Genomic DNA, 19,280 nt, shown 5'->3' with positions numbered 1-19,280 from the left:
AGTGTAGAGTAGTTTAATGTAATGTAGTGTAGAGTAGTATAATGTAATGTAGAATAGTATAATGTAATGTAGCGTAGTGTAGAGTAGTATAATGTAATGTAATGTAGTGTAGAGTAGTATAATGTAGTGTAGTGTAGAGTAGTATAATGTAATGTAGTGTAGAGTAGTATAATGTAGTGTAGAGTAGTATAATGTAATGTAGTGTAGAGTAGAGTAGAGTAGTATAATGTAATGTAGTGTAGAGTAGTGTAGAGTAGTATAATGTAATGTAGCGTAGAGTAGTATAATGTAGTGTAGAGTAGAGTAGTATAATGTAATATAGTGTAGAGTAGTATAATGTAATGTACCGTAGTGTAGAGTAGTATAATGTAATGTAATGTAGTGTAGAGTAGTGTAGAGTAGTATAATGTAATGTAGCGTAGAGTAGTATAATGTAGTGTAGAGTAGAGTAGAGTAGTATAATGTAATGTAGTGTAGAGTAGTGTAGAGTAGTATAATGTAATGTAGTGTAGAGTAGTGTAGAGTAGTATAATGTAATGTAGTGTAGAGTAGTATAATGTAGTGTAGAGTAGTATAATGTAATGTAGTGTAGAGTAGTGTAGAGTAGTATAATGTAATGTAGTGTAGAGTAGTGTAGAGTAGTATAATGTAATGTAGTGTAGAGTAGTATAATGTAGTGTAGAGTAGAGTAGAGTAGTATAATGTAATGTACCGTAGTTAGAGTAGTATAATGTAGTGTAGTGTAGAGTAGTATAATGTAATGTAGAGTAGTATAATGTAATGTAGTGTAGAGTAGTATAATGTAATGTAGAGTAGTATAATGTAATGTAGTGTAGAGTAGTATAATGTAATGTAGTGTAGAGTAGTGTAGAGTAGTATAATGTAATGTAGTGTAGAGTAGTGTAGAGTAGTATAATGTAATGTAGTGTAGTGTAGAGTAGTATAATGTAATGTAGTGTAGAGTAGTATAATGTAATGTAGTGTAGAGTAGTATAATGTAATGTAGTGTAGAGTCGTATAATGTAATGTAGTGTAGAGTAGTATAATGTAATGTAGTGTAGTGTAGAGTAGTATAATGTAATGTAGTGTAGAGTAGTATAATGTAATGTAGTGTAGAGTCGTATAATGTAATGTAGTGTAGAGTAGTATAATGTAATGTAGTGTAGTGTAGAGTAGTATAATGTAATGTAGTGTTAGGTAGTGTAGAGTAGTATAATGTAATGGAATGTAGTGTAGAGTAGTATAATGTAATGTAGTGTAGAGTAGTGTAGAGTAGTATAATGTAGTGTAGTGTAGAGTAGTATAATGTAATGTAGTGTAGAGTAGTATAATGTAATGTAGTGTAGAGTAGTATAATGTAATGTAGTGTAGTGTAGAGTAGTATAATGTAATGTAGTGTAGAGTAGTGTAGAGTAGTATAATGTAATGTAGTGTAGTGTAGAGTAGTATAATGTAATGTAGTGTAGAGTAGTGTAGAGTAGTATAATGTAGTGTAGTGTAGAGTAGTATAATGTAATGTAGCGTAGAGTAGTGTAGAGTAGTATAATGTAGTGTAGTGTAGAGTAGTATAATGTAATGTAGTGTAGAGTAGTGTAGAGTAGTATAATGTAGTGTAGTGTAGAGTAGTATAATGTAATGTAGCGTAGCGTAGAGTAGCGTAGAGTAGTATAATGTAATGTAGCGTAGTATAATGTAATGTAGATAATGTATCGTAGAGTAACGTAGAGTAGAGTATAATGTTATGTAGAGTAGTATAATGAAATGTAGAGTAGAGTAGTGTAATGTAGCGTAGAGTAGTATACTGTAATGTAGCGTAGAGTAGAGTAGTGTAATGTAGCGTAGAGTAGTATAATGTCATGTAGCGTAGAGTAGAGTAGTATAATGTAATGTAGTGTAGAGTAGAGTAGTATAATGAAATGTAGAGTAGAGTAGTGTAATGTAGCGTAGAGTAGTATACTGTAATGTAGCGTAGAGTAGAGTAGTATACTATAATGTAGAGTAGAGTAGTATAATGTAATGTAGTGTAGTGTAGAGTAGTATAATGTAATGTAGTGTAGAGTAGTATAATGTAGTGTAGTGTAGAGTAGTATAATGTAGTGTAGTGTAGAGTAGTATAATGTAATGTAGTGTAGAGTAGTATAATGTAGTGTAGTGTAGAGTAGTATAATGTAATGTAGTGTAGAGTAGTATAATGTAGTGTAGTGTAGAGTAGTGTAGAGTAGTATAATGTAATGTAGCGTAGAGTAGTATAATGTAGTGTAGAGTAGAGTAGAGTAGTATAATGTAATATAGTGTAGAGTAGTATAATGTAATGTACCGTAGTGTAGAGTAGTATAATGTAATGTAGTGTAGTGTAGAGTAGTATAATGTAATGTAGTGTAGAGTAGTGTAGAGTAGTATAATGTAATGTAGCGTAGAGTAGTATAATGTAGTGTAGAGTAGAGTAGAGTAGTATAATGTAATATAGTGTAGAGTAGTATAATGTAATGTAGTGTAGAGTAGTATAATGTAATGTAGTGTAGAGTAGTGTAGAGTAGTATAATGTAATGTAGCGTAGAGTAGTATAATGTAGTGTAGAGTAGTGTAGAGTAGTATAATGTAATGTAGTGTAGAGTAGTGTAGAGTAGTATAATGTAATGTAGTGTAGAGTAGTATAATGTAGTGTAGAGTAGTATAATGTAATGTAGTGTAGAGTAGTATAATGTAATGTAGTGTAGAGTAGTGTAGAGTAGTATAATGTAATGTAGTGTAGAGTAGTATAATGTAATGTAGTGTAGAGTAGTATAATGTAATGTAGTGTAGAGTAGTGTAGAGTAGTATAATGTAATGTAGTGTAGAGTAGTGTAGAGTAGTATAATGTAATGTAGTGTAGTGTAGAGTAGTATAATGTAATGTAGTGTAGAGTAGTATAATGTAATGTAGTGTAGTGTAGAGTAGTATAATGTAATGTAATGTAGTGTAGAGTAGTATAATGTAATGTAGAGTAGTATAATGTAATGTAGTGTAGAGTAGTATAATGTAATGTAGTGTAGAGTAGTATAATGTAATGTAGTGTAGTGTAGAGTAGTATAATGTAATGTAGTGTTAGGTAGTGTAGAGTAGTATAATGTAATGTAGCGTAGAGTAGTGTAGAGTAGTATAATGTAATGGAATGTAGTGTAGAGTAGTATAATGTAATGTAGTGTAGAGTAGTGTAGAGTAGTATAATGTAGTGTAGTGTAGAGTAGTATAATGTAATGTAGTGTAGAGTAGTATAATGTAATGTAGTGTAGAGTAGTATAATGTAATGTAGTGTAGTGTAGAGTAGTATAATGTAATGTAGTGTAGAGTAGTGTAGAGTAGTATAATGTAATGTAGTGTAGAGTAGAGTAGTATAATGTAATGTAGTGTAGAGTAGTATAATGTAATGTAGAGTAGTATAATGTAATGTAGTGTAGAGTAGTATAATGTAATGTAGTGTAGAGTAGTATAATGTAATGTAGTGTAGAGTAGTATAATGTAGTGTAGAGTAGTGTAGAGTAGTATAATGTAATGTAATGTAGTGTAGTGTAGAGTAGTATAATGTAATGTAGAGTAGTATAATGTAATGTAGTGTAGAGTAGTATAATGTAATGTAGTGTAGAGTAGTATAATGTAATGTAGTGTAGTGTAGAGTAGTATAATGTAATGTAGTGTAGAGTAGTGTAGAGTAGTATAATGTAATGTAGTGTAGTGTAGAGTAGTATAATGTAATGTAGTGTAGTGTAGAGTAGTATAATGTAATGTAATGTAGTGTAGAGTAGTATAATGTAATGTAGAGTAGTATAATGTAATGTAGTGTAGAGTAGTATAATGTAATGTAGTGTAGTGTAGAGTAGTATAATGTAATGTAGTGTTAGGTAGTGTAGAGTAGTATAATGTAATGTAGCGTAGAGTAGTGTAGAGTAGTATAATGTAATGGAATGTAGTGTAGAGTAGTATAATGTAATGTAGTGTAGAGTAGTGTAGAGTAGTATAATGTAGTGTAGTGTAGAGTAGTATAATGTAATGTAGTGTAGAGTAGTATAATGTAATGTAATGTAGAGTAGTATAATGTAATGTAGTGTAGAGTAGTATAATGTAATGTAGTGTAGAGTAGTGTAGAGTAGTATAATGTAGTGTAGTGTAGAGTAGTATAATGTACTGTAGCGTAGAGTAGTGTAGAGTAGTATAATGTAGTGTAGTGTAGAGTAGTATAATGTAATGTAGTGTAGAGTAGTGTAGAGTAGTATAATGTAGTGTAGTGTAGAGTAGTATAATGTAATGTAGTGTAGAGTAGTGTAGAGTAGTATAATGTAGTGTAGTGTAGAGTAGTATAATGTAATGTAGCGTAGCGTAGAGTAGCGTAGAGTAGTATAATGTAATGTAGCGTAGTATAATGTAATGTAGATAATGTATCGTAGAGTAACGTAGAGTAGAGTATAATGTTATGTAGAGTAGTATAATGAAATGTAGAGTAGAGTAGTGCAATGTAGCGTAGAGTAGTATACTGTAATGTAGCGTAGAGTAGAGTAGTGTAATGTAGCGTAGAGTAGTATAATGTCATGTAGCGTAGAGTAGTATAATGAAATGTAGAGTAGAGTAGTGTAATGTAGCGTAGAGTAGTATACTGTAATGTAGCGTAGAGTAGAGTAGTGTAATGTAGCGTAGAGTAGAGTAGTATACTATAATGTAGAGTAGAGTAGTATAATGTAATGTAGTGTAGTGTAGAGTAGTATAATGTAATGTAGTGTAGAGTAGTGTAAAGTAGTATAATGTAATGTAGTGTAGAGTAGTATAATGTAATGTAGTGTAGAGTAGTATAATGTAGTGTAGTGTAGAGTAGTATAATGTAGTGTAGTGTAGAGTAGTATAATGTAATGTAGTGTAGAGTAGTATAATGTAGTGTAGTGTAGAGTAGTATAATGTAATGTAGTGTAGAGTAGTATAATGTAGTGTAGAGTAGTGTAGAGTAGTATAATGTAATGTAGTGTAGAGTAGTATAATGTAATGTAGTGTAGTGTAGAGTAGTATAATGTAATGTAGTGTAGAGTAGTATAATGTAATGTAGTGTAGTGTAGAGTAGTATAATGTAATGTAGTGTAGAGTAGTATAATGTAGTGTAGTGTAGAGTAGTATAATGTAATGTAGTGTAGAGTAGTATAATGTAATGTAGTGTAGAGTAGTATAATGTAGTGTAGTGTAGAGTAGTATAATGTAGTGTAGTGTAGAGTAGTATAATGTAATGTAGTGTAGAGTAGTATAATGTAGTGTAGTGTAGAGTAGTATAATGTAATGTAGCGTAGAGTAGCGTAGTGTTGTATAATGTAGTGTAGTATAATGTAGTATAATGTAGAGTAGTGTTGTTTATTGTAGTGTAGTATAATGTAGAGTAGTGTTGTTTATTGTAGTGTAGTGTAGTATAATGTAATGTAGCATAGTCTAGTATAATGTAGTATAATGTAGCGTAGTGTTGTATAATGTAGTGTACTGTAGTTTAATGTAGTATAATGTGTAGTATAATGTAATGTAGCGTAGTGTAGTATCTCACCTTGGCCTCCCACTCCATCCCGGCCACTGAGATCCCCAGCAGCAGTACCACCGAGATACAGCCGATGATCCTGATGTCATTCAGCTCATCTATCATAATGGCATTGTTTTCCTGTAGAGGAGAGGGAAGGAGGGGGAGACAGAGGTGGAGAGAGAGATGCACATGGAGAGGTAGAGAGAGAGAGGGGGGAGAGGGAGAGAGGGACCACAGTCAGTGATCTGACACACACACACACACACACACACACACACACACACACACAGTTGCTACGTACCTTGAGTAGGTCAACCACAGTCTCTGCGAAGCCCACCACATACATCGCCACGGCAACAGCGTTAGCGAAGGCGAAGATGAGACCAATGGAACCGCCAAACTCTGGTCCCAGACTACGTGATATCAGGTAGTACGCCCCTCCTGGAAACCAATCAGTAATAACATTCCTCTACTTGTACATACAGTGGACACAGAGCAGGTAGGGAGCAGGGATAATAACATTCCTCTACTTGTACATACAGTGGACACAGAGCAGGTAGGGAGCAGGGATAATAACATTCCTCTACTTGTACATACAGTGGACACAGAGCAGGTAGGGAGCAGGGATAATAACATTCCTCTACTTGTACATACAGTGGACACAGAGCAGGTAGGGAGCAGGGATAATAACATTCCTCTACTTGTACATACAGTGGACACAGAGCAGGTAGGGAGCAGGGATAATAACATTCCTCTACTTGTACATACAGTGGACACAGAGCAGGTAGGGAGCAGGGATAATAACATTCCTCTACTTGTACATACAGTGGACACAGAGCAGGTAGGGAGCAAGGATAATAACATTCCTCTACTTGTACATACAGTGGACACAGAGCAGGTAGGGAGCAGGGATAATAACATTCCTCTACTTGTACATACAGTGGACACAGAGCAGGTAGGGAGCAGGGATAATAACATTCCTCTACTTGTACATACAGTGGACACAGAGCAGGTAGGGAGCAAGGATAATAACATTCCTCTACTTGTACATACAGTGGACACAGAGCAGGTAGGGAGCAGGGATAATAACATTCCTCTACTTGTACATACAGTGGACACAGAGCAGGTAGGGAGCAAGGATAATAACATTCCTCTACTTGTACATACAGTGGACACAGAGCAGGTAGGGAGCAAGGATAATAACATTCCTCTACTTGTACATACAGTGGACAGTCATTGAAAACAACCTTTGAGCTCTCCTTGTTTTTTCAACATTGTCTCATGTTTATAATGTGTTGAGTGCCTGTATAAAGCCTCGCTACTGTTATTTTACTGCTGCTCTTTAATTATTTGTTATTTTTCTATTTTTTCTTATGTTTTTTTTTACTTAGCACTTATTTTTCTCAAAACATTGTTAGTTAAGGACTTGTAAGTAAGCATTTCACTGTAAGGTCTACCGACACCTGTTGTATTCGGCTCATGTGACAAATAACATTTGATTTGATTTGGTTGACTCACCTCCTCGTACCACTCCATTGGTGCAGATAGCAGACATGGAGAGACCTGTGACGGTGGTCACCACACAGCTCAGAGCAATGACCACAATGCCCAGACCTAAAACACAAAATACCTGTTAATCCAACTCACCCCTGCTCAGGCCATTTACAGTCTGTCTACATGTGAAGGCATACAATGTTTTGCAAAGTTTGAATTCCACACTGAAATGTCTTTCTTTTCTTCTTAAAGATGGTCCTCCAGCAATTTTATGTTTTGAGCAAAATCGTTTAAAAAAAAAACACAACTGCAAACTTCAAGGAGTTGGTCTGATGGGAAGTTGTGATGTCATCCGCCTCCTCCCTTGCTTGAGGAACAATAGAGGAGCATTAGAGAACAGAAGAGGAAAGGCCAACCCCCACTTGTGCCATATCATAAGGAAACCTGGACCACCTATTGAGATGTGCCTTTTGTTAAGTAAATCAGCTGATAAATGAGCTAAATCAGAAACTGGAGTACGACTTTAAGAACCCGTGTATAAAGGAGTGTAGAGTGCTGTTTTTGTCACACTGTGCTGGTTCTGAAATAATCTACCACCTCCTCTTTCTAACACCTGACCACACCTTCTGTGCCCTCCAGTCACCTCTAACACCTTGAGAAACACAGTGAAGCCTTCTGTCCCCTCCAGTCACCTCTAACACCTTGAGAAACACAGTGAAGCCTTCTGTCCCCTCCAGTCACCTCTAACACCTTGAGAAACACAGTGAAGCCTTCTGTGCGTCTGAAATGGTCCATTCTCAGGACTAATGGTGCTGTAGGCCTGCAGGCTGTTAGTTCCAGCAGGCGGTTTACTCTGATATCTGTCATGGTCTCTATCTGCACTGCAGCCAGCGCTCTGAAATACATTAGTTATGCTCCATAAAGAGGTCCTCACCCCTGAGAAACACACACATGCACACAAACACACACACACACATACACACACCTGGTACATTCAAGCTACTTCCTTTGCTTTGACCTCAGAGTGAAGGACACTGGGAGCTGACTGGTTGTCTTTTTGTGGTGTACATATTTTTGCATGTCTACACTCTCAGAAACAAAGAGTGCAACAAAGAATGTCCCAGTAGGTCAGAGGTATTCAAACTTTTCCAGCGGGGAGCCAATTTTTTCCACCAGAATTTCTGGGGACCCCATTTTCCCCCCAATCATTTCTTGAGACCCCAACCCAAATCTAAAGACACAACCTTAAAATGTTCATTGCATATTCATTTCTTATCAACATGAAAAGAAACCAATAAATACATTTTCTCAATAAAATTGTAGCTTTCAAATTATCTTTCTCAAAATGTTTGTATATTGTATACAGTAATACAGTAATAATCTGTACTCCTCATTGTTTAAAATATGATTTTTAAAAACATTTTGGTGACCCCACTGCAGTTACCCCATCGCGACCCCACTGCAGTTACCCTATCGTGACCTCACTGCAGTTACCCCATCGCAACCCCAACTTTGAATAGCACTTCTGTAGGGGAGTATTGGGGAACCCTCTGAATTTAAGATGGGTAGAACTCTTTCTGGTTCCCAATACCAACCTTTATCTATTTGGAATCCAGATTATTTTTTTGTAACCTGGTTCTTTTTGGAAACCTAAAGGGTTCTATCTGACCTGAAAAGGAGCCTGCTACATAGCACTCCTTTTTTCTGATAGTGTGTGTGGTGTAATTATTTATTACTCTGTGTTGTACTTACCCCAGCCGGCCTGTCCAAACACCCAGGACAGACGGATGAACAGCATCACACCCCAGATGTTCAACATACATCTCACCTAGAGAGGAGGAAAGACAAGAGGAGCGAGAGGAGAGTGGAGGAGAGACAGGAGGAAAGAGAGGATGAGAGAGGAGGGAAGACAAGAGGAGGGAGAGGGGGAGAGAAAAGAGGAGAGAGGAGGAGAGACAGTAGGAGAGACAGGAGGAGAGAGAGGAGAGAGGAGGAGAGAGAGGAGAGAGGAGGAGAGACAGGAGGAGAGAGAGGAGGAGAGACAGGAGGAGAGCGAGGGGAGGAGAGACAGGAGGAGAGACAGGAGGAGAGCGAGAGGAGGAGAGAGACAGGAGGAGACAGAGGAGGAGAGAGAGGAGGAGAGACAGGAGGAGAGCGAGGGGAGGAGAGAGAGGAGGAGAGGGACAGGAGGAGACAGAGGCGGCGAGAGAGGACGAGAGAGAGGAGGAGAGAGACAGAGAGTAGGAGAGAGGCTAGGTTAGGTAGAGACTGGGGTTAGCCCTGAGTTACACATAAGGCAGGATCACTTTGACCTTGTCTCTTCGCTTCCAGTCAGATCGTAGTTAGGTTAGATAGAGACCGGGTTATGACAGAATAACTATCTGAATCTCTTTATCGCTGTGTCGGTGTCTGTGTCTGAGGCTTCCAGACAGATCATGTGACCTGTCAGGGTATCACTGAGGTATGCAGGTTAACTCATTGATGCTGGGTTGTGATATACAGCTCAGGAGTGGCCAGGGTGACCCCCAGTGACCCCCAGTAGAAGAAGTTCCCATAACCTGACCACACAGACCAGGACTCCCCATTCACCCTGCTCGATATCCAGCCACACTCTCTAAGACTCCATTCCTACTCACCACGATCCCATTAGGACAGGCCAGTCCCCATAACCAACTGCCTTCACCAGGATCCAATTAGGCCAGTCCCCATAACCAACTGCCCTCACCAGGATCCCATTAGGCCAGTCCCCATAAAACTGCCCTCACCAGGATCCCATTAGGACAGTCCCCATAACAAACTGCCCTCACCAGGATCCCATTAGGCCAGTCCCCATAACCAACTGCCCTCACCAGGATCCCATTAGGACAAGCCAGTCCCCATAACCAACTGCCCTCACCAGGATCCCATTAGGCCAGTCCCCATAACCAACTGCCCTCACCAGGATCCCATTAGACCAGTCCCTATAACAAACTTCCCTCACCAGGTTCCCATTAGGACAGGCCAGTTCCCATAACCAGCTGCCCTCGCCAGGACCCCATTAAGAACCATCCTAATCCTGCCCCAATACAACCCATCTCCACTCCCCAGGACCCTCCTAACCCTGCCCCAATATAACCCATCTCCACTCCCCAGGACCCTCCTAACCCTGTCCAATATAACCCATCTCCACTCCCCAGGACCCTCCTAACCCTGCCCCAATATAACCCATCTCCACTCCCCAGGACCCTCCTAACCCTGTCCAATGTAACCCATCTCTACTAACCAGGACCCTCCTAACCCTGTCCAATGTAACCCATCTCTACTAACCCGGACCCTCCTAACCCTGCCCAATGTAACCCATCTCCACTCCTCAGGACCCTCCTAACCCTGTCCAATGTAACCCATCTCCACTCCCCAGGACCCTCCTAACCCTGTCCAATATAACCCATTTCCACTCCCCAGGACCCTCCTAACCCTGCCCCAATATAACCCATCTCCACTCCTCAGGACCCTCCTAACCCTGTCCAATATAACCCATCTCCACTCCCCAGAACCCTCCTAACTCTGCCCCAATATAACCCATCTCCACTCCCCAGGACCCTCCTAACCCTGCCCCAATATAACCCATCTCCACTCCCCAGGACCCTCCTAACCCTGTCTAATATAACCCATCTCCACTCCCCAGGACCCTCCTAACCCTGTCCAATGCAACTGTTATGGGATTTATTATGAATAATGACTAAATGATGTATACATTTAACGTAGAATTATAACTAACAGAATTCTACCCTATCTTTCTAGTAGTGTTAAATAATGTTTGTTGATTAGGAAGGGGTTATGTAGCATAGACCTAGGAAGAAAGGAATGTATGTGTGTGTCGAAAGAGAACGAAGAGGGGCATTAACCTATGTTTGAACCGACCTGGCTGTAACTCTGGGGAGATAAGGTAGGACAGGGAGGGCCCCTCCAGAGCTCTTGTATCTGGGGGAGACTGGAACTGTCAGCTGAGTGGTAATAAACTGTGGTGAGACTCATGAGGAAACCCCTATGTTGGTGTGTATGTATGTGTGTAGGGTAAGAGAAAGTTATAAAAGGAATGTCTTTGTATATGTACAGCAGCGCTCTCGTATATAAACCTTACTGACTATTGTAAACTGGCCTCTGTATATTTCATTTCAATAAGAACCTTACAAATCCTTAGTAATAGACAGAATAATTTAAGTGAAGTTCAGTTTACAAAGTTCTCATAACAGTAACCCATCTCTACTAACCAGGACTCCCTTTATCCAGCCGAACCTCACGGTTCCATCTTTGTTGTCCAGGGGAATGACAGACTCCACATCGTCTGACGGCGTCCCGTCGCTCCCCTCTCTGTCCTCCACCGTGTTCGTCACTGAGATCCTTCCATTCTAGAGAGAGAAAATAGGAGAGGAAAAGACTTGTCAGGGGTACATATCACTCCAGTCTACCTGGAGGAAGATAAAGAATACGGCTGGTAGAGGAAGAAGGAATTTGTTGAAACTTTAGAGGAAGTTTAGATTAGTTTTGTCTTTAGGAAATCAGAGAGAGTTAGCAGTGCAGTAACTTGATGTTAGAATTCTGGGCCTCCTGTTAGATAGGTAAGTCTCTATGAGGTCAGAACCCTGTTGAAATGTTCTCTTTCTAAATCAATCAAACAAGAGACGCAGTGTTCTTGTTCCTGAGTGTGTGTGTGTGTGTGTGAGAGAGAGTTGTGCAGTTTGATTCTGATGAAGATGAATACATGTTTGGAGAAGCATTATTATACTGTGTGCTTGTCCTTGAAGACTGCACTCTGTGTGTGAGAGAGAGAGAGAGAGAGAGAGAGAGAGAGAGAGAGAAGGAGAGAGTGAGGGAATAGAACAGAGAGAGTGAGGGAATAGAACAGAGAGAGAGAGAGAGAGAGAGAGTGAGGGAATTGAACAGAGAGAGAAGGAGAGAGGGAGAGAGAAGGAGAGAGAGAGAGAGAAGGAGAGAGAGAGAGAGATAGGAGAGAGAGAGAGAAAGAGAGAGAAGGAGAGAGAGAGAGAGAAGGAGAGAGTGAGGGAATAGAACAGAGAGAGTGAGAGAGAGAGAGAGAGAAGGAGAGAGTGAGGGAATAGAACAGAGAAGGAGAGAGTGAGGGAATAGAACTGAGAGAGAGAGAGAGAGAAGGAGAGAGAGAGAGAGAGAGAAGGAGAGAGAGAGGGAATAGAACAGAAAGAGAACAGGGTGGACCCAGTTTAAACTTTTTGTAAGACGAATATGAAGTGTTTAAAGGACACATGAGTACCAAGCTCTTTAATGAGATGCTCAGATCTCTGTCTGGTGTAGGGCGTGGCGTGGCTGTCAGACAGAGATAACAGACTGGCTGTCACCCAAAGGTGTTAAAAATCTATAAAACACTTTAGCCTGTCAGTATGTCAACCATTGTGTAGATCTATTCTTATCTCTGTCTTTGACGACTGTTCAGTCCCAGTGTTGGCAGAAGGTTTATAGGGTGTGAAAGATGGTTGAACTGCGGTTAATGAAAGTGGCAGGAATGTTTCCAGTGAAATGAATGATTAAAGGACTATAAAGTCCATTTATCTCTCTCTCTTATCTTCCTCTCTGAGACTGTAAAACATATGTTCTTTCCTCCAGAGAGTTCATGTTGTTCTCTTTCAGGACACAGTAGGTCTATAAATGCTTTAAGAGGAATGAGTTGACCAATCCAAGGCCAACCCACTGCACACTCCACCTCATTTCAACGTGGATAATTGGGAAATATTTGGTTGAGACCTTGATCAATGAGATTACAACCTATATTCACCCACTCAAAAAGAGAGCCGAAAGTTAGTTGAATTTCCAATGTGTTATCACTATGCTTTCAACCATCTAAAAGCACAACCAAATTCAAATGAAAAAACAATGTCAGATATCTGGTTTAGTTATCACCCAAATGTATATCACTGTGCTTTTAACCATTAAAGACACAGCAAAAGTTCAAATGGGAAAACAATGTCAGATATTTGGTTGATTTATTTATGTGTTACTTATTACTGTCCTTTATCTAATAGCAGAACCAAATGACCTGGATTACAGTTGAGATTACATTCAAAGTACATGGTGCAAGTGATCAACGCTGTTTGAGATTCTGGGCAGATTATTACAGCAATTGTGAATATCTCCACAGACCTGTGAATACCTCTGCATGCTATCTTCAACATGCATGCTTTATATGATGATGGAAGAAGACATTTATAGTTACAGTAACCTCAAACTGTGACCATGGATGTGTTGCTCATTTTAAGGGTGAATGTTTCATTAGTTTGTAAGATAGCCTATTTACTGTATTACAATTGAATTGTGTTTGGTTGACAAGGCAACCAAATATGAACATTTAAATGAGATGTATCTACTGCTTGGATAGTTCCATCTGTCAACTGGCTTAATCCCATTCTTTAACTTTTATTTTTGGCTGAGTTGGAGATGTGGATCCACCATATAATTTGTTAACAAGTTAATAGGCTGTTTATTGTATTTCAAAAGTGATATTGAATTGTGTTTGGTTGTAAACAACCAAATATCAACATGTGAAGGAGATTTATCTTCTGCTTGCACTGAATTAAAGGCAAATGAAACTTTAAATGCACTTGAAATAACGTTGAATTTGATTTAGTCCTGTTGTTTAAATGCACTTTAAATAACGTTGAATTTGATTTAGTCCTGTTGTTTAAATACACTTTAAATAAAGTTGAATTTGATTTAGTCCTGTTGTTTAAATACACTTTAAATAAAGTTGAATTTGATTTAGTCCTGTTGTTTAAATGCACTTTAAATAAAGTTGAATTTGATTTAGTCCTGTTGTTTAAATGCACTTTAAATAAAGTTTAATTTGATTTAGTCCTGTTGTTTAAATACACTTTAAATAAAGTTGAATTTGATTTAGTCCTGTTGTTTAACTTAGATTTTGGATTGAGATGGAGACAATCCAACATTTATTTATCCAACAATGATTCATTTGAAAACGAAGTGGAATTAAAGCCAGACTAAGTCAGTGGTACAGATGGAACTATCCAAGCAGAATATACATCTCCTTCAAATGTTGATATTTGGTTGCGTTGACAACCAAACACAATTCAATATCACTATCACTGGAAATCCTATTGTCTATTTTTAGTTCAATCCTGGGTTGAATTGAAACAATAGCTGTTGATGACTTTGAAAATGCTACATAGGGCTAAAAATAGCTTAATTGATGATACATGATTGATACATTATGGTCACATGTAATTTGCTCTGTTAAACCTACCCTTTAGAATGGGTTCGATAGCAACAGCAAATCACACTGGTAAAAGTCAGTGACAAATGTCCTTATTTTATAAAACATTTTTATTTAACCTTCATTTAACCAGGCAAGTCAGTTAAGAACAAATTCTTATTTTACAATTACGGCCTACCCCGGCCAAACCCTTCCCTAAACCGGACGACGCTGCACCAGTTGTGTGCCGCCCTATGGGACTCCCGATCACGGTGATACAGTCCGGGATCGAACCAGGGTCTGTAGTGACGCCTCTAGCACTGAGATGCAGTGCCTTAGACCGCTGCGCCACTCGGGAGCATCATAGCTCAGCAGGACTTGTTTAAACCCTGGATGTGAGGCCAGAGGGTAGCTGTAGATAAATCAGTTCTCCAGTAGGAGGTGCTGCCTAGCCTATTGTCTTTTCTTGTTCTACTGATAGTGGATATAATGTTGAAGATCTGACGTTGTTATAAAGGTACAAATCCAACATATTTTATACAAGGTTTGTCTATGTGGACATTTGGTTACCATGATGACACAATCTTGTGGTTGAAATGTTACCCTCAAAACAGCTGTTGATTACTTTTTTCAAATCCAATGTATTTCCCACATAGATTCCACATCACAATATGTTGAGAAATTAAGCTGAAACAACATTGATTCAACCAATTTGTGCCCAGTGGGAAGTGACTTTCCCTTCTTTAGAACAGACATGACCCAATCACATGATAGTAATCTGTCACACAGTCAGAGAGAGAAAGAGAAAGAGAGAGTGAGATAAACAAATGAACAGAGAGAAACCAATACAAACAGAGAGAGAGATTTGTGACAAGTTGCCATGAAAACAACATTGTAAATACAACCAATATTTATCTGTTTCCTTTCTTCCCCTACCAGTCGTAGTACAACTATATGTACATTGTTAAAACACATAGCTGATAATATAACATTTGACACGTCTTTATCCTTTTCAAGCCTTTATCAGTGAAATGTTTACTGAACATAGTTTTTTGTTGTTGATGTTTTCTTTTTTCTTCTTACTTTAGTTAATTATTTATTTAACTTGCTTTGACAATGTAAACATATGTTTCCCTTAACAATAAAGCCCCTTTGAATTGATTTCATTGAATTGAGAGACAAACAGGCCAATGTTGTTGTCAAAACATGTTCCACATAAAAATGTTTTTCATTTACTGAATCTGAATTTCAATGATCTTTCTGAATTGTCTGGATTAAAGGAGAGTTGATTCCAGTTAGAAGTCTGCTGACTTGGTGGAGACAGTTGTGTGTGTCGGTAAGGAAAAGAGAGTGATATACAGATGTGTGTGGAGGGGGTTGTAGAGGTGAGGAGGACACACACACACACTGACCTTCTGGAATACATCGTGGAGCTCCTGCAGGGACGGCCGGACCGCACGGTTACCGCTCACACTCCCAGCATTCCGGTAGAAGTCGATGTTGGGCACGCGGTCCAGCGTGTCATGACCAAACGCACTGACCACGGACGGACGGACGGCCCGGTGCTCTCCATTACCGGTCCCATTACCGTTAGAGGTGGTACCACCGGAGAAAGACGTCTCCTCGTAATTAGGGGGTTCGTCCCCGATCCTGTCATAGGCATCATTCTCCATCAGACTGGCTGTAAATACAGGCTCCTCACACCTACTGGCTTCTACAGGTCAAACACTACAGAAAAGGAATACTGAGGTCCTTCAGTCCTCTGGTCAGGGCCTAGAGACTGTCTAAGTATCAGAAGCAATCGGCAGCTATGGGTTTGGAGCGCTGGTATGACAGACTAGTGTTGGTTCATCTTATTCTGTTTAGTTAAATCCTTGTGTAGGTCCAGAGCTGACCTATAGACCTGTCATATAGGCTGAGGTTGGCTCTGCCACCCCAGCTTTATATCCTCCTGGCCCCTATGCTGGGCTCTGCCTGGGACTCAGCCATTGGCTGAACCAGCGGTTCTACCAACCACTCTCAGAACCCTGTATGTCTCAGATGTCCTTGCTGCATCCTCAGGGCCACAAAGCCTCTGACTAAACATTAACCAAGTAATAAACACCTTGGAAGATAAAGACCTGGAGCTCGCAGTGTGAAATCAAAGCAAGCCTAAATATCTTATATTGAGTGATAATTCACTTAAAATTAGTATTTTTTATAGTTTTTTTGTAGCAAGCTGCATTATCTGACTACATTGGCAGACAATTTTGCTTATTTTAACCGCCGAAAAACCTAATACAAGTAATTTCTCTTATTTCAATATCATTTTATTGATATCTTACCTTAATACAACTATTAAGGTACAATATCTTGAACAGATTACTTATATTAAAGATGCACAATGTAGAAAACGCTACGCCATTTCCTGGTTGCTTTCAATGAGAATGACAGATCTATAACACACATTTCTATGTGAATTTGGTCCGGTCGCCCAAAAAGTTACATATTGCAGCTTTCTATAGTCTATAGTCTATAGATTAAAATACGCAAAATGATCTGCCAATGATAGGAATTATTTTAAAAAGTGAATTATCACTCAATATATTTAAAAACAATGTAGGCTTAAGGTCACAAGGAAAAAGTTTAAAGGTTAAAGACTCTAATGATATGCCACTAAACAATGAATAGGTTAGAGAGGAATGGCAATGTGACTCTAATGGTAGGGGCTTATGATTGACACATGGTGTGGAGAAATAACTTCTGCCTTATTCTCAAATTATGTAAATTGGCGTTGATACTCTGTCAGTGTATACATCTACAGTCTTAGTGTTTGTAAAGCCTATTGTCTGTCTCAATCCCAGTATCTATTTCTGTGCTTAATAATGAAGAAAAAAAATCAGCAACATGTTCTGTTGATAGAACAGAGATAGAAAGAGTGTTGTGGAGGTGGGAATTCTTAGGCTTAGTTATTCATGCACAGTCCTTGTTAGGCTTAGTTCTTCATGAACAGTCCATGTTAGACTTAGTTCTTCATGAACAGTCCTTGTTAGGCTTCGTTCTTCATGAACAGTCCCTGTTAGGCTTCGTTCTTCATGAACAGTCCTTGTTAGGCTTAGTTCTTCATGAACAGTCCTTGTTAGGCTTAGTTCCTCATGCACAGTCCTTGTTAGGCTTAGTTCTTCATGAACAGTCCATGTTAGACTTAGTTCTTCATGAACAGTCCTTGTTAGGCTTCGTTCTTCATGAACAGTCCTTGTTAGGCTTAGTTCTTCATGAACAGTCCTTGTTAGGCTTAGTTCCTCATGCACAGTCCTTGTTAGGCTTAGTTCTTCATGAACAGTCCTTGTTAGGCTTAGTTCTTCATGCACAGTCCTTGTTAGGATTAGTTCTTCATGAACAGTCCTTGTTAGGATTAGTTCTTCATGCACAGTCCTTGTTAGGCTTAGTTCTTCATGAACAGTCCTTGTTAGGCTTAGTTCTTCATGCACAGTCCTTGTTAGGCTTAGTTCTTCATGAACAGTCCTTGTTAGGCTTAGTTCCTCATGCACAGTCCTTGTTAGGCTTAGTTCTTCATGCACAGTCCTTGTTAGGATTAGTTCTTCATGAACAGTCCCTGTTAGCATTCTGCATGAACTCTGAATGCGTTAAGAAGTCAATATGTAGGTACCCTTTAAATAAAGTGTTGCCTATTATTTGTACCCATCTTTTGAAGTATTTTATGACATCACATGTTAAGTATGTTTCACATAATGTACTATGATGTCAGGTAAATAAACCTCAACCTGAAGCTGAACCCAGAGTGGCAGAACACTAGGAGGTGAACAGGTGGACAGGAAATGAAAGGTGTTAATATGGAAGTTAATATGAGACTTAAAGTGGAACTGACAGCGTTTTAGCAACATTAAATCTTATTCAAATCTATTTATTTACACCCCCAGGAAGAATATGATGCCTTTTCTTCTGACAAGCGAGCACATAGGTTCTTCACATTTTCATACTTTCATAGAATGTTTGGGAATGACGCAGAGTAAGGTATTGGTGAAAATTCCATAGCAATCCACAGTAAGAAAGTAAGAAGCTACAGTAGTCCTTAATGAAATTAGGCACACAGGCCTGCCTTCCATCATTCACTTTGAACTGGACACAGGCAGTAGTAACAGAACAACTTTACATCATTAGAAATCATTTGCAAAAGTCACGAAATGCAGTTTAATCGTTTTCTGCAAATGTGTAAATACCATGTGAGTCAAATCGGAACTTTACAGTCCTATTGATCAAACAACCATTACACGTTAATTATATTACATACACACACCTTAACACATACTTTTAAATTATGTTATGTGACCAAAACATTTATATATATATATATATTAAAACATTTTCCTTAAAGCATAATTATTTTGAAGTACTAATGGTACTGTCCCCACCACTAAAAATGACTTAAATACATGTAATTCTGTCATTGAAACATTGAAATGAATTACTGTAGAATTCCATTCATTCCTATGGAGGACTGCTTTTCCGAGGAGTGCCAATATGGCTTGTGACTAGATGGACTACAGCTACAGATGAGATTTACAATTGAACTGTGAAAGTTGGAGTCTGAGTTGACGATTGTTTATTTTCAATGAAAGTACTGATGATAGGTGTAGTCTTTCTTGTATGCATGTGCTTACTGTGACTGTCACCCTGATATTGGCATCAGTAGCCCAGCTACTTCCAACACAGTGGAGGCTGCTGAGGGGAGGACAGCTCATAATAATGGCTGGAACGGGCAAATGGAATGGTATCAAACACATGGAAACCATGTTATTGATGTATTTGATACCCTTCCACCACACATTTTCGGGACTACAGTGCTTGACAAATGGGAACAAATACATTGTGTCCTGGTGTTGTTGCCATTCATGCTTGTATCAAGGTGACATCTAGATGGTTATCAATATTAGTTATTTATTGTGTAGGATGCTACTATCCTATTTAAATAAAATCATTGGAGGTAAAAAAATTAATTGTGCACGTTAGCTACCACTGGCGACACCGTGAATACAGCTTCCCTGT

The 19,280-nt window shown here is 38.8% G+C and overlaps 1 protein-coding gene across 1 annotated transcript in view; it reads right to left on the bottom strand.

Moving 5' to 3' along the window:
* LOC139403863 (solute carrier family 12 member 1-like) overlaps window positions 1-15,916 on the bottom strand; it is a 36,663-nt gene extending 20,747 nt beyond the window's left edge. Inside the window, exons 1-6 of the mRNA XM_071147029.1 lie at window positions 15,647-15,916; window positions 11,266-11,403; window positions 8,768-8,843; window positions 7,040-7,135; window positions 5,823-5,962; window positions 5,549-5,659 (exon numbers count right to left, since the gene is read on the bottom strand). Of these exons, the coding sequence (XP_071003130.1) occupies window positions 5,549-5,659; window positions 5,823-5,962; window positions 7,040-7,135; window positions 8,768-8,843; window positions 11,266-11,403; window positions 15,647-15,907 (822 nt within the window). The 5' untranslated portion in view covers window positions 15,908-15,916. The remainder of the gene's footprint in view (window positions 1-5,548; window positions 5,660-5,822; window positions 5,963-7,039; window positions 7,136-8,767; window positions 8,844-11,265; window positions 11,404-15,646) is intronic.
* Window positions 15,917-19,280: the final 3,364 nt, after the last annotated feature.

Source organism: Oncorhynchus clarkii, unplaced genomic scaffold, assembly GCF_045791955.1.
Source record: "Oncorhynchus clarkii lewisi isolate Uvic-CL-2024 unplaced genomic scaffold, UVic_Ocla_1.0 unplaced_contig_3708_pilon_pilon, whole genome shotgun sequence".
NCBI classification, from domain to species: Eukaryota; Metazoa; Chordata; class Actinopteri; order Salmoniformes; family Salmonidae; genus Oncorhynchus; species Oncorhynchus clarkii.
The sequence above is the reverse complement of the archived record's forward strand: the minus strand, read 5'-3'. Positions and strand labels throughout refer to the sequence as shown.